Source organism: Vidua chalybeata, chromosome Z, assembly GCF_026979565.1.
Source record: "Vidua chalybeata isolate OUT-0048 chromosome Z, bVidCha1 merged haplotype, whole genome shotgun sequence".
Classification (NCBI taxonomy): domain Eukaryota; kingdom Metazoa; phylum Chordata; class Aves; order Passeriformes; family Viduidae; genus Vidua; species Vidua chalybeata.
This window is the reverse complement of record NC_071570.1, coordinates 56,534,947-56,548,920: the sequence shown is the minus strand read 5'-3', so window position 1 is coordinate 56,548,920 and position 13,974 is coordinate 56,534,947. Positions and strand designations below refer to the sequence as shown.

Genomic DNA, 13,974 nt, shown 5'->3' with positions numbered 1-13,974 from the left:
GTAATTACTTTTTTTTAAATTGTTATTATTTCTTCATGGAAAAAAAATATTTTTTTAAAAAAATATTTTGAATGTATTCTTACCAGTTTGCTTTCCCTGAACTGCTAATTCAGAATCATGATGCTGAGTTTTCATGGCCTTGTTGGATTTGCAAGAGCCCAACATAGTCTTAATTTTCACTTACATGTTTATTTCCAGCCTAACTTAGTGTTCAGTCTATTTCAGAATGTAAGGGAACAGTTGAGTAATGTCTGTCACTGAAAAGAGGCATTTTTATTTTCATTTCTATTCCGAGGCTAAGATGGAATGTATTGCATCCAGCTCTGGGGTCCCCAGTGCAGGATCATTAATCTGCTGGAACAAATCCAGAGGAGGGCCACTGAGATGGTCAGAGGGATGGAGCACCTCTCATATGAGGAAAGGCTGAAAGAACTGGGATTGTTCAGCCTGTAGAAGAGAAGGCTGTGGGATGACCCCACTGCAGCCTTCCAGTACCTGAAGAGATGGAGAGAGACTTTTTGCAAAGGCATGTAGTGATAGTACAAGAGGAATGGATTGAAATTGAAAGAGAGTAGGTTTAGATTAGATCTCAGGAAGAAATCTGTTTCTGTGAGGGCAGTGCGGCACTGGAACAGGCCGCCCAAGGAACATGGGGGTGCCTACTTCCTGACAGTGTTCAAGGCCAGGTGGGATGGAGTTTTTAGCAGACAGATCTAGTGGAAGGTGCTCCTGCTCAAGAACAGGAGGTTGGAATTAGATGATCTTTGAGACCGTGTCCAGCCTAGGCTATCTATGGCTCTGTGTTAGTGCACTCTAAAGCATAATATTAGTTTGCTGAAGTTACTAATGTATTCTTTACCCAAAACTTTGTGGTGGCAACAATGACTTGATGTGTGTAACTTTGCTTATGATAGGGTTGATCTCTTGGATGCCCTAACACTGATGGGCTTCACACCAGCCTTGCCCTTTCCTGCTGCTGCAGGGTGAGTGACTGAGCTGCTGAGATACTACTGTAAGAGAAAGCTGAACTAATCTGCATGGAAGTTTGTATTTACTCAAATACTGAACTAATCCTCAGTGCTTTGTTACAATATTTTACACTACTTATTAATACAGCTTCATATATGAAGATGCTGATAGATACGTTGTAAAAACAAACAAAAAGCCAGCCCACAACCTAATTGCAAGACTGAGAGAGATTCTGTATCTGTGATTTCACAAAACAGCTACAGCTTGAGTATTATGCAAGTTCATTAAGCACTTTGTCTATAAAATTAGCTGGTTTTTTTTCTTGAGCAGAGAGAGGTATAGGTGGCATATCCATGTAATGAAGGTAGGTAACTGAAGGATACTGCAGATGCCAAAAGCTAATGCAGGTTCAACCAGGCAGGTTCACAAGTTCACTGTAGATAAGTATGTCAAGAGCTGCTTAGTACAAAATCAGGTAGAAAGTTCTTGAGTTAAGAATTGTTTGAGAATGGAATAAGGTTCTACACAAATACTTCTGTGAGATGAGACTTCCCTAGTGTTCTTGCCTGAGCACCAGCTTTTTGTAATTCTTCACTATATTGTACTAAGTAGACCACCTGCCTCTCCTGCTATAGCTTTTCTTTTGCTTTATTTTGGCAATTTTTTAGCTTAGACAACTTTATAAACTTGTTTCTAGTCTAATTTTGGTTCTGTTTCTTCTTGACCTGGAAGCTGTATTCTCTGGGGATTGGAGGAAGAGAAGGGGACAGGTGGCACTGTAGAGAAGTTTGTGGTAGGAAAATACAAAAAATATGACCATGGATTGAAACTGAAATACAAGCACAAGAAAGCACATACAAGAAAGTTTATTATACTACTGTTATGCAGCTTAAACTGTAAAGGGAGATATTGGTTCTCTCACTGTTAACAGGGACATCTGTTTCATTCATTTTTAACTCTGGAGTAATTTGGGATTTACTGGCACTTGGTAAGGAAGAAGCTTTGTTTGTGTCCTTAGATATCACAGAACTAATCACAGAATATATATTCTGAGTTGGAAGGGACCCACAGGAATCATCAAAGCCAACTCTAAAGTGGATGGTTCCTGTGGGTTCCTTCCAGCTTCTGTGGGTCCCATGCAGAGATCACACCCACAACCCTGGTGTTATTAGCAGCATGATCTGACCAGCTGAGCTAATCTCATGTTCCCCATATATATTGAACACTCATTTTTGTCAACAAAGGTCTAATAACTGTACAGGAAATCATAAGCTAAAGTGATGGGAATGTAAATAGTTTGACAGCTGTCTAGAAGATTCCAGTACTAATTTTAGCAAGTGAACAATTTCTTGTAGGATTAGAGATGTAATCATGAGATGTTAGAGCTACTGATATGCGTATTTCCCAGTCCTTTACTTAAAGGATTACTTAAATTACTCCTTAAATCTCAGGAATAATGTCACCTAAGTTCCATCCTGCTTATGCAGTTTTGCAGTTTTTTTGAGAACTACTAGCCCATACAGAAAAAAGTAATTAAAAAAAAAAAAAAAAAAAAAAAGAAATCTAGTTTGTAAATCCATGCTGGATTTATGTTTGAAAAACATAAAGAAATTGCAAATGGCTGAACATCTTTAGAAATATTACAACTTTTTACTTCTGTGAACTTAAAATATCACAAATCTTTAAGTGTATGTTAGTTTCCTTCCTGAAAAGCAATTTGTTTTTTTATTTAAGTATTGCAAAAAAAGCTCAACAATTGTCTGTGGTGGATTGAGGGCAGACAGTAGATAATATATTCATTGAACATTGATATCTTCCTTTAAATAGAAGGAAAACGAAACCTGGTGAAGCATTTATTGCAAGGAGCCAACAAAATTCTCCATAGATGCATTTTTGAATGTGTATTAGATAATCACACAAAGAAAGAGTGAAAAAATGTTTGAGAGAGATAAATTGTAGGCACACTTTTCAGAGAAGTTTATGGATACAAGTAAGAAGTGCGGTGGCTGCCTGCCATGACCTCAAGCAGTCGAGATGCGCCGGCTAGCACTGTCCGTGTGAGGCCGGGTGGCCACCACGTGTGTGGGCACTCCAGGGAAATGGTGTCTGCCACCTTGGTAGTGCTGAGTGCTGCGGCGTGGGTTACGCAGCTTTGGTAGCTTCACACGCTGAGAGGAGATGAAGAGACGAGAGAAGGACACTTGTTTGTGAGCCTAAAGAGCTTTTATTCCCCCATGTGTGGTGGGAGCAAAATGCTCTCAGTGCAATACAAAGCAAATGCCGGGGAACAAAGGACAACAACAGATTAAGTAGGGGGTGGGTGGACAGGGGTGGAAACCCAGCTCGCCCAATGGGGACAAATGATAGAGAAATGACAACAACTATAACAACCAATTGTAACATAACAGAGGTGGGTACAGCGTTCTGGGACAAATAGAAGGGCTAAGGTAGGGTGATTGATGCAGAACTTTCATGAAGAAGCTGGGAGTGTGATACAGAACTTTCATGAAGAAGCTGGGAGTGGTTACAAGACTGACACCCTGACAAGGAGTGACAACCCCTGACTGACAGAACCCAATAAGGAGAAAACTGGGAGAGGTGAGCAGATTGACAGGTCTGAGTGGCAGGAACTTTCCAGGTAAAGAACTTGGGCAAACCACTGTGAGGGAAAAATAGGGGAATACAAGGAACAAACCTAACTAACATTAATAAAACCCCTGACTAAATTAACCCAATCTACAACAAAGAAGTACAAGGACATGTTACTTTCTGTGTCATGTTTTAGTTTTATGATGACAAAGTTAGATTCTTGGAATGAGATCCTGGCATCCTGTGAGAAATACGGTTTTAAGTATTGGTCTAATCAAGTTAGGACATTTGCCCACAAAAAGTCTTCAACAGAGGAGCTAAAAACTACACAAAACTAGACAAAACTAGCAAGCACAATTCAAACAATGGACATATTAAGTCAGCATAGGCTGCTTTTGATAATCACAAGACTTTTTCTTGGACTGAAATTTCTTGGACTAAAGATTCTGAAGTTCTTTAAACAGGAACTGCAGTTTGACCTCAGTGGAAAAGCAATACTTTGTGCTAGCTCTATATTTTTAAGCAATATTATATAAAAATTTGGTAATATTGAGGATCGGGTTAACTGTAAAATATCTTTGCATTGCAAATAGTTTGCAACTTCAGTGGGGATTTTTGGGTTTTGGGGTTTTTCTGTTGTCAATTGGAGTTGAATAGTATTTTTTTTCCTTTTACCTGAACTTGATTTTACTGATTAATTCTCCATGCTCTGTTACTTGCTGCACAGAATTTTTGAGTCCAAATGCATGTTGCTAAGGTTCTAATCTTGTATTTTGGTAGAGAAATCCAACTCTGGGGACCTAATATTGTTAAGATAATTAGGTATCTTAGATAAGATAAGAATAGACTGATGTCGTGGTTCATTCAGGAGTGTCACATTGGATTCTGCAGAGCTTGAAGCTTCAGGATGCTCCTGGCAGGGTAGAAGTAGGCATATCTGCAGAGCTCAAATCCAGTTAATGGCTAAGGGGCTCTCTGGACTATAAAATTATGTATCCCCAATATTTGTACATGTGAATCAAGTCCTGTTTTATTCAGAAATTTAAAAAATGAACACATTTCTGCACAACTAGAGCAATTTTTTTTTTTTAATTAACATTCTCTCTCTTACTTCCATAGAAGATGCACTCAGAAACAAGGGATGTTTTTTCTCAAAATGTTTTTTTCTTTTTAACTACAGCAGTTTCACTGTGTTAGACACGGGTTCTTGTGTTGCTTTTTCATCTTATTTTAAATTTAACTTCTGGGACAAAAAAGCAAAAGAAAATAACAGTACACAGACTCACAACTCGTGGTGGGAATGAATCTGGACAGATAAACTGTGTTGTTGTGTCAGAGCCATTTCATGCTGGATTTATGTTCTACAAATGGATAAGTGACAAAAAAAATTTTTGATGTGTACTACACATTTGCCCAGAAGACATGAGATTAACTCTGTAGACATTAACTTGAAGAGCAGTTCATAACAGACTTTCCTGTTACTCTTGAGAAAATTTTTGCTCTGCAAAAATTATGCAATGCATAATTTTTCTGTTTCTTTGCTCGTCAAGGAATTTCTTTGGTTTATGTTGCATCAATCCACTCTATCACGGTTATAGTTTAATAAAAGATGATAGGATGCAGTATGATATTTAGATATATATAGGGCAGACCTCACAAATCCATACTTAGCTTGCAGAGGGATGTTTAAATTTCAGTCTTTCTGTCCAGAACTTGACTTTCTTTTCTTTGTTCTTGTTTCCTTCTGAGAAGTTCTCTCTGCCTTATTTTGCTTATGCAATGGAAGGTGATAATAAGAGTTCTTTCCCTGTAAACTGTCATTCTTGGAATGAATTTTGGTACAGATGGGATTTGTCTACCTTTATTCTGAAATTTTCCAGAGTTCTTATATGCTGTACCCTGGAGGGGATGTGTGGGATCTGGCAGTTACTAGAGTTCAACTGTATGTTCCAACTTCTAGAATAATTTTTTAAATCCTTACTATTTCAGGGATTTAATGTCTTTGTTTTAAGGGTTTGTGGTGTTTTTGTTTTTGTTTTTGAGAAAAAAAGGACATTTAAATGCAACAGGATACTGGACTTAGAATATTGAATAAATGAGTTGCTTGCAATACTTTTAGAGAAAAAGTATTGTAATGTTTTTTTCAAAGATGCTTGAAAGCTCTCTGAACGATGCTTATTTGCATGTTTGCTGCTTTTAGGAGAAGAAAAGCACTAAACTGAATTGGTGCATATGAATTTTTATGAATTTTGTATTACGCAACTCAGCTTAATGTATGAGCAGTGAAAGCTGGAGTGCTTTTTCATTTTATGGTGGTTTTTCTTTTATTATTTACCTTTTACTACTGGCCATATAAGGGGGGACTGATTTGGCTGAATAAAGAGTCACTGGCTTCAGTAGTGACTTTCACTTTTTTTGCAGTTATTATGTGGCTCAATATATATATATGCCTAAAAATAGTCTTAGTTTGAAATCAGTAGTATCAGCACCAAATTATTGAAAGCAGGAAGTAGAAATGAAAGTTTCGGTGGCACAATGGCCACATCTGGTTTCATTTCAGACTTATTGGGTTGCCTCCTCCAGAACATCACAGATCTCCCAGAAGGACCCTAAGCAATGGCACAGGTTTTTATTTATCCACCAAAGTTAATTAGCAGCATTTCAGCTACTGGTTAATTTATGTACATCCTGGGAGGCTGTGAAGGACAGAGATCAGTTTTTAAATGTGTCCCAGTGCTACTTCCTGTGGTATCTGCTGTAGCTATGTGTAGCTTATAACTACAGTTATTCACCTGGATACTTGAGTTAAATGCAGTTTTCAGGAAGGGCTTTTAATTGTTATATGAAAAACTTCTCTACCAAGTAAATGCACCGTTGGTTTCATGCCCTGTAAAAAAATCAGTAGAAAAAGGAGTATTGAAGACTAGAAAAGATCTAGCAATGTAAAATCTAAAATCAGAGTTCTGGGAGGTAGAGGAAAACTTCAAATAAAGTGCATGAGTTCTTAAATGCTTGTGAGTGGAAACCAAGCACCATTTTCTTTTTCAGCAAATGCTATTTCAGGATTGTTTAGGAGGACTTCTGATATTATGGAAAAAGCTCTTAAAGGAAGATACACAAGAGAGAATTTGTTTCTCAGAGTCTCTTTTATGTTAAAAAATTGTGAAAAAATTGTGTATAAAACTTATGATTCTAGGTGTATAATATCAGAGCTAAAAGATACTCTTCAGAATTTTTGGGTTCAGAAGCTGTCGTGTAGAAGCTAAAGCTGAACAATTTTGTCTCCTCCTGCACTGGAAGGCAAAGCATAATACTGAAGAATTACACTTTACTCACTATGATATTACCAAGTAAACCCTGGAGGGAAACAAAGGGAATTTCATTCTAGACTGTTTCAAGTTATATTTCTCTTGTATTCAAGTGATGAGCTAGCAAACTAGCCATCTTTATCATTATTGTTGTCATAATTTTTATTATGATTATTTTGTTACATTGACAAGAAAAAATAAATAATTGTCAAAAAAATTTGGATGCTTCAGTTAAAAAAAAATTTGGATGCCTCAGGGGAGGACAAGCTGATAGTGGAGAATGGTTTTGTTTTTCTGTCCCTTCTCTGAGATATGCTTTTCTCACTGTTCTCACTCTGGCTGTTGTGCAGGTGGTTGACCAGATTGACACACTGACATGTGATCTGCAGCTGGAGGATGAGATGACAGACAGTTCCAAAACAGACACCCTGAACAGCAGCTCCAGCAGCACAACAGCCTCCAGCCTGGAGAAGGTCAAGGTGCGGGGCAGCGCACCCCTCATCAGGGCCCCTGTGCACCCCTCCGCCATCCTCACGGTGCTGCGGAAGCCGAACCCGCCCCCTCCTCCCCCTCGACTGACACCTGTCAAGTGTGATGAGCCTCCCAGGCCGCCTCCTTCAGCCAACCCAGTCAAGACCAATGGCACCTTGCTGCGAAATGGGGGCCTGCCCATCGGGCCCGGCCACATCCCAAATGGAGATGTGTGCTGTATACCGAACAGTAGCTTGGAGAAGGTGGTGATGCAGCCGCTGGTGCACAGAGCTGAGAAGGAGCGGTGTCCCTCTGCGGGGGCGAGGGAGCGCGTACGGTTCAGTGAGAAAGTACAGTACCACGGCTACTGCACCGACTGTGATGTTCGGTACAACATCAAAAACAGGGAGGTGCACTTGCACAGCGAGCCAACCCGGGTTGCAGGAAAGCTGCCGCACCAGTGCCCTCCTCTGCCGCCTCCTCCACCTCCGTTGCCTCCATTTCTTCTGGAAAATGGAGGGTTGGGGATAAGTCCCAGTAATAGCTTTCCTCCTCCAAGACCTGCAACTGTGCCTCCACAAACTGCACCAAAACCCCAGAAGACCATCTTGAGGAAATCAACCACTACAACAGTGTGAAGTATGCCCCTTGTAATAACTCTTTTTTTTTCCTATATATAAACGTAAATAGGTAATGAGCACTTTCTACTTGAGCAATAAAAAGACCCAATGTATTACACCCTGTGTCCAGTGAAGTGGCATAAAAATCACATGGTAAGTACAAAGAGGAATACTCGTTGATCTTATTTGTACTCACCAAAAACACCCTTATGACAAAAGGTGCTGAAAAGTTACTCATTCTTTAGCACCGAAATTGTAAACATCTGCAGCAGTTTCTCATTTGTAGTGTGGTTTAAAAGACAATGAAAAGAAAGTTCAGTGTGAAAATGCTGCATAGTGGTATGTGATAGGTTTCAGTCTATGTGACATAAGAGAATAACCAGTTCTCTCCTGGATTTAGGGACTTTTCAAATGTCTTTTGATGAAGCCAAGTGGAGTACCAGGTAACAGCCTTTGAGTGAATTCTAGCAACTGCTTTTTTTCTCTTCATGAGTGCTTTGAGCAAACTCACTGTATGTGGGATGGTTGCAGTAAGGGGTGATCACTGGACTCTCAGCAGCTTGGTCTTTGGTGGGGAAATAAAGAAATAATGGAAATGTATGTTGGTGTGGCTCTAGAAAACTGAGTTGCATTTTGTTTCTCACTGTCTCAGTGCATCACTACCAGTGTAAAGTACTGAGTTTGAGATGAGCATGGATGGTCCCATTAAGTTCCTCTTTTTTCTTCATCTGCAAAATGGTAGTGATATTTTATCTCACTGTGCAGTGGCAGTAGGGTGAAAAAACAAAGCCCAGTCCTGTGTTTTTCACAAAGCTTTTGTCTGGTGCAATTCTTCTTTTTGAAGGCAAAGAAAATGTTGCTTAAGGCCTCCAGGGACATCCACTTAATTCATGTAAAGAGCTTTGAAGTTGAAAAGCTCTGTGCAACTATGGAGCATTAACATGCAAAACAAGATTTTTACATGTTATCACATTTTGATGATGAACCCAATTAATATTCTTACTAGTTGTAAGAAAGTCCTCAGTGGTTTTTATTATTTTATGAGAGAATATCCTTTTATTCTCACACAGAGAATTTCAGGGACTTAGAGTTTAAAAAAAACATCCAGTCAATGAATAAATCTAATAATAAATTTGTTATTTACAAAACTTGTGCCAAAATAATCTGAATGGCCAACAGCAAATGCTATATTAAAAAAAGTCTGCTTATTTCAGCTGAAATGTAAAAGGTACTTTACAGCAAAACAGAAAAATCCAGAAAAAACAGGTTTTGAATTTTAATTTCTATTTACATCTAGTAATAGGTATTAAACAGATATTATGTTTCCCTGTATAGGTATTCTAGTATTTAAACCAAAATAATAAGAATAATGAAAGTCCCATCACATGACTACTGTCTGTAAACCTTGGCAGTAAGCAAATATTTTATTTTGTGCAAATACACATCCAGGGTCTAAAGCCTCATGAAGTATTCCCTGCATAAAAGGCAAAGAAAGAAAATCATCCTAAATTCTTAATCATGTTTTCCCCTCATGCCTCCCATGTGTTTTTCATGATGCACTTTACATTTGGTAATGTTTAACTGTACTTAATCCCATGAGAGCTGTTGCCAAGTGCAGTAAGTCCAGGCACTCGCAGCAGGAGACAGTAACTCATCCTGCATCTGTGCGACATCTCTGCTGCCCAAATCAGGATGATGGCAGGTGGATTCTGCTCATGTGCTGGAACTCCACAGCACCTCCCTTACTCGTACACTGAAAACTGCATTTAAAATCACTGGAACAATGTGTGGACATATATCCTGCATAGCTGCAGGATTTTCTTTTAAAAAGAAAATTCCTGCTATCCTTACTTTATCACTCCTATACAGATCATACACCTGCTCTGAGCTAGTTTAGGATTTTTTTCATTCTTAAACAAGCTACTGTTTACAAGAAATAAGATAATGGAAATCAAATATTGCACATAAAATATTAAAGGAAATAATGCTGAGTAAGTTTAGAGGGTTATGGTTTGGTGCATATGTGTTACCTCACTTGGCTTATTTTTTTCGGTAAGAACTCACCTCTGATAGCAGAGCACTGCATTTCTCCTCTGGGCTTGTCAGAGTCTTGTGAATATGTTAGCACCTCCAGACTGGATGTTGTACTCAGTGGATGTGCATTGATGTACATGTAAATTTCAGTTTTGTTACAGTTTTCAGCTCTGGAAACCTTAAACAGCATCCAAGTTTCAGCAGTTAATGTTCAGTTTTGGTACCCAACATCTTGAATCTCATACTTTTATCTTCTCCTTCAGAGTGCTTTCTTGTCTCTTTCCCCACACCTCCTGAATATCATCATGATATGGGTGTGGCATGAAAAGATGCAGCTTTTCAAATGCAATGCTATCTTTGAACAGAAATGCAGCTTCAAAATGTGATGGGAAAACATTGTTTTTCTGCAAAATTTAACAACCCAGGCTTTCTTTAATACAACATGTTCCAAGGTCTCTGTTAAAATATAGAATCAATTATGTTTTAATGAGAATGTCTCTGGCTTATGTATTTTTTTCAGAGTAATAATTTCAAATTAATAATGTGTCAGAATAACATTAAGGTTAAAACAGGTAAACTTGCAAAATGTGGGGAACAATTGAATTTTGCAGCACTGCTTGGAAGCTGCTAATAGAAATGGTGTAACAGCAAATGCAATAGTGCATTCAGCCAGCAGTATTTTTAACATTAATATTAGGAATGTAAAGTCTGTGAAGCATTTTTGAGCACCTACAAAACAGTATGTTTCACACTTTACTGAGAAAAACCCAATAACCTGACCAGAACTGGACAGGAGGTGTCTGCATTTGTAATGTAAATGGCATATTCTCTAAGATTATATTTAGTGTTTTGCAGATATGTTTATACCTGAAAAAAATGAAAGTCCAGTAACAGTACTCGGAGATTTAATTCAGTGTTTGCCATTACATCAGTCTGCTGTCTAGCTTTTAATTCCCTAAGGTATTTTAAAATCTGAACTGTCCAGATCTAGACTTCCCAAATGCAAATAGGGGAAGGTAATTTCTATCAATTTAATGAAGGGGACAAGTTTAGGAAAATCAGAATAAAAACATGAAAATTACTTAATTTGTAATAATGGCATTCATTAAAAAAGTTAATCCATGAACGCCTTGCAAGAAAGGAAAACTAGGAGAGAAAAATCCAATAACAATCCTTTTGAAAGACATAACATAGGAATCTTCAAAAAGGTAATGGATTCTTCTGCCACCTGGTAAAAGTCACTATTCTTGCTTGTCTCTTGTTGTCTGGAGTTGTTACGCCTTTCATCACATTGTCATTTTTTCTTAAAAATAAGAAAAAATTCCAAATCTTCATTGATGTTTTTTATTATTAAATCAACATTTTATTTAAAATGCGACATAAAATAAGTCAAGTATGCTACAGCTCTTTTTATTAGCTTTCTTCAGATAATTTGTTCATTGGTTTTGAAGCAGGGGGCAGTATGAGTTCTTTAATTACCAGAGATTTTTAAGTGGATGTTTGCTCAGATCTCTTTCTTTCCATGTTCTAATTATGGCTTTGCTTTCAGTAATGCCACAAACAGTAATCTTACATGTGCATATAAAATCATACTGTGGTTGCTGTGTCACTTGTCTGATGTAGTCTTAAAGTAGGCATGAGTATTGGGCACATATTTTTGCAGAAATAGCATTTCTCACACTCTACTTGAATATATGCTGTGAGCCATGCTTTTTCAGGGGCAGTATGTGTGTGTTTAGAAGCAAAATAACAACTGCTCAAACTAGTAATAGTATTGAAAGCATAATACTCACTGGTGCAGAAGGGTCTTGCAAGTGAAGTGTGCACAAAAGGATGTGGTAGAAATGTATTTGGTTAACCTTGCTAAGCACAATTGCTAGAATACTCAATCTGAAAAAATATATGGCATCTGTTACATAAACACGTTTTTTGTAGGGATATTTGTGATATATCTCATGCAATATTTACATGCTGCAGCCTAAAATATCTGTATTTGTATTAGCACAGATCACAAATGAAGCAGCAGCAGCAGCAGCTCTGGTGTTACTGGGTCAGTATCCTGTGGAGCAGTGCATGCAAACTGCAGTACAGCTTTAGTAGCAGTTTCATGTTGATGATTTTTAGTTGGCAAAAAGTAGCAGGGATTTTATCTCAATCACCTGTTTTATGGTGGCTAATAGTCCAACATAGCAAGTTGCTCCATAAGTCATAATTTTGGCAAGGGATTTGTAGTAATCCATCTTGGAATAGCTCTGGGGAGCACAAGCAAGCTGACTTTCAATTCTGATCTTAAACGATTTGACATGTTTCTAACTCATACTGGTCAAAGAGCTCCCTTGTTAGCTGAGACTGGAGCTGCTGGGATGAATGGACCTGACCATATATCCTGTTGCAGGAGAGATGCCTCTGCTCGAGTCAACCGGTGCAAGTCTGCTCCTGTTCTCCGAGCCCTGGCATTTTTTCATGTATGGCAGTGTTCTTGTTGCTACATGGTGGGAGAGTTTTGTTAAGAAATTACACCTGCACTGTGCTCATCAGCTAAGCTGTATTGTTTCAGTGGTGAAGCATGGCTGTATTTAAGTTGCTTGGTCTTTTGTAATGCTAAATCTTTAGAAATTTTGAAGGAAGGGTTTTCTTACTCTTGAGGTAATCATTCTCCTGTCAGGTTATACAAATAAGGTGAGAATCATCATGCAGTTATGATGAAGGTGGATTAGAACTTTTCATACTTTGAGGGATTTGGTTCTTTATTGAAGGGCTATGTATCTTCTGTTGCATGAAAATGGTTTTATAGACAGCTGAGAAAAAAGTAGAACATAAATTGCACCCAATTGCCAGCCAAGAGCAGTACTTCGAGGAATGAGTAAAACCAGAATCATCCTGCTGCCTTTCTTGGGAAAGATAAGAGTCCAGGAAAGTCTAGGAATTGCTTCATCTTCTCCTCATGGCAAGAGTTTTTTTTCTTTAGTTCCTGAAATATTGGATGTGTATACTACAATTCTTTATGGAACTTAGTACAATCTATCTCATTGTTGCTTGTAAATTATATTAATGGAAAAAAAAAAGTTTTTGTAAGAGCTTTCTGAAATCACAGCTGTCTCTAGATGTTGTTTATCTGATATTTTTAATAACTTCTTGTGCAATCTTGCAAGCAGTAATGGGAAAAATTACATAAGAAGGGAAAATAATAGGCAAATTATGAAAAAAAACCTTTCAACAGATGTGTTTAGGTATACTCCTCAGTGGTGTTTACATGATGATAACAGCATGAATATGAGAGCTTGTTTTTCTTTTTGTAGGGTTCTTATCATTACTTGAAAATCTTGAATGATGAGATTAATATAATGATTATATTAATTGGTAAGGAAAAAGCCAGTCAGTGACAGAAATTCTCATAGAAGTGTTTATTTCCTTTCCAGTTCAGCATTGATTTTCCTAAGTAAAAGTTGTGTGTGTTGGTCTCCTTCTTGGATAAATTAGCATGTGAAAACCAGAACATTATGATAGTGTCTTTTTGTATAAATCTCTAATACCTACAGGATATTTTGGTTTTCCTTTTTTGCAAATACAGTAATGATTATATACTGGATTTAATTTCTTTTTATGTCTCTATATCCCTTCAAATTGAGTTTAAAGCTCTCTCAACAAGTCCTGGTAATTCCTGAGCTAAGATCCTTTTTCCCTATTTGTTGACAGTAGGCTTGGTGTTGTATAAACTGACCTGTGATCAAAACACCCAATATTCTGCTGGTTGCAGCAGTCTCTAAGCCACATATTACTCTTCATGATTTTCCTGTTTCTAACCCCTTCATTCCCTGAAAATGGGAGGACAGAAAGAACACAACTTGTACTCCAGGTCCCTTGACCAGTTGTCTCAAGGCCCTGAGGACCTGCTTGACTCTTGACAGGAGTCAAGAAGCCTTCTTGACAGGATTTCATTGCTGCCTACCTGAAAAGCCAATAGAGGCTGATAATCAGTAGGC

At 38.0% G+C, this 13,974-nt stretch overlaps 1 protein-coding gene across 1 annotated transcript in view; it reads left to right on the top strand.

The window, feature by feature from the left end:
- Positions 1 to 13,974, top strand: part of PRR16 (proline rich 16) — a 150,041-nt gene that overhangs the window by 96,757 nt on the left and 39,310 nt on the right. The window contains exon 2 of the mRNA XM_053932224.1: positions 7,217 to 8,110. Coding sequence (XP_053788199.1) covers positions 7,217 to 7,975 — 759 coding nt within the window. The 3' untranslated portion in view covers positions 7,976 to 8,110. The remainder of the gene's footprint in view (positions 1 to 7,216; positions 8,111 to 13,974) is intronic.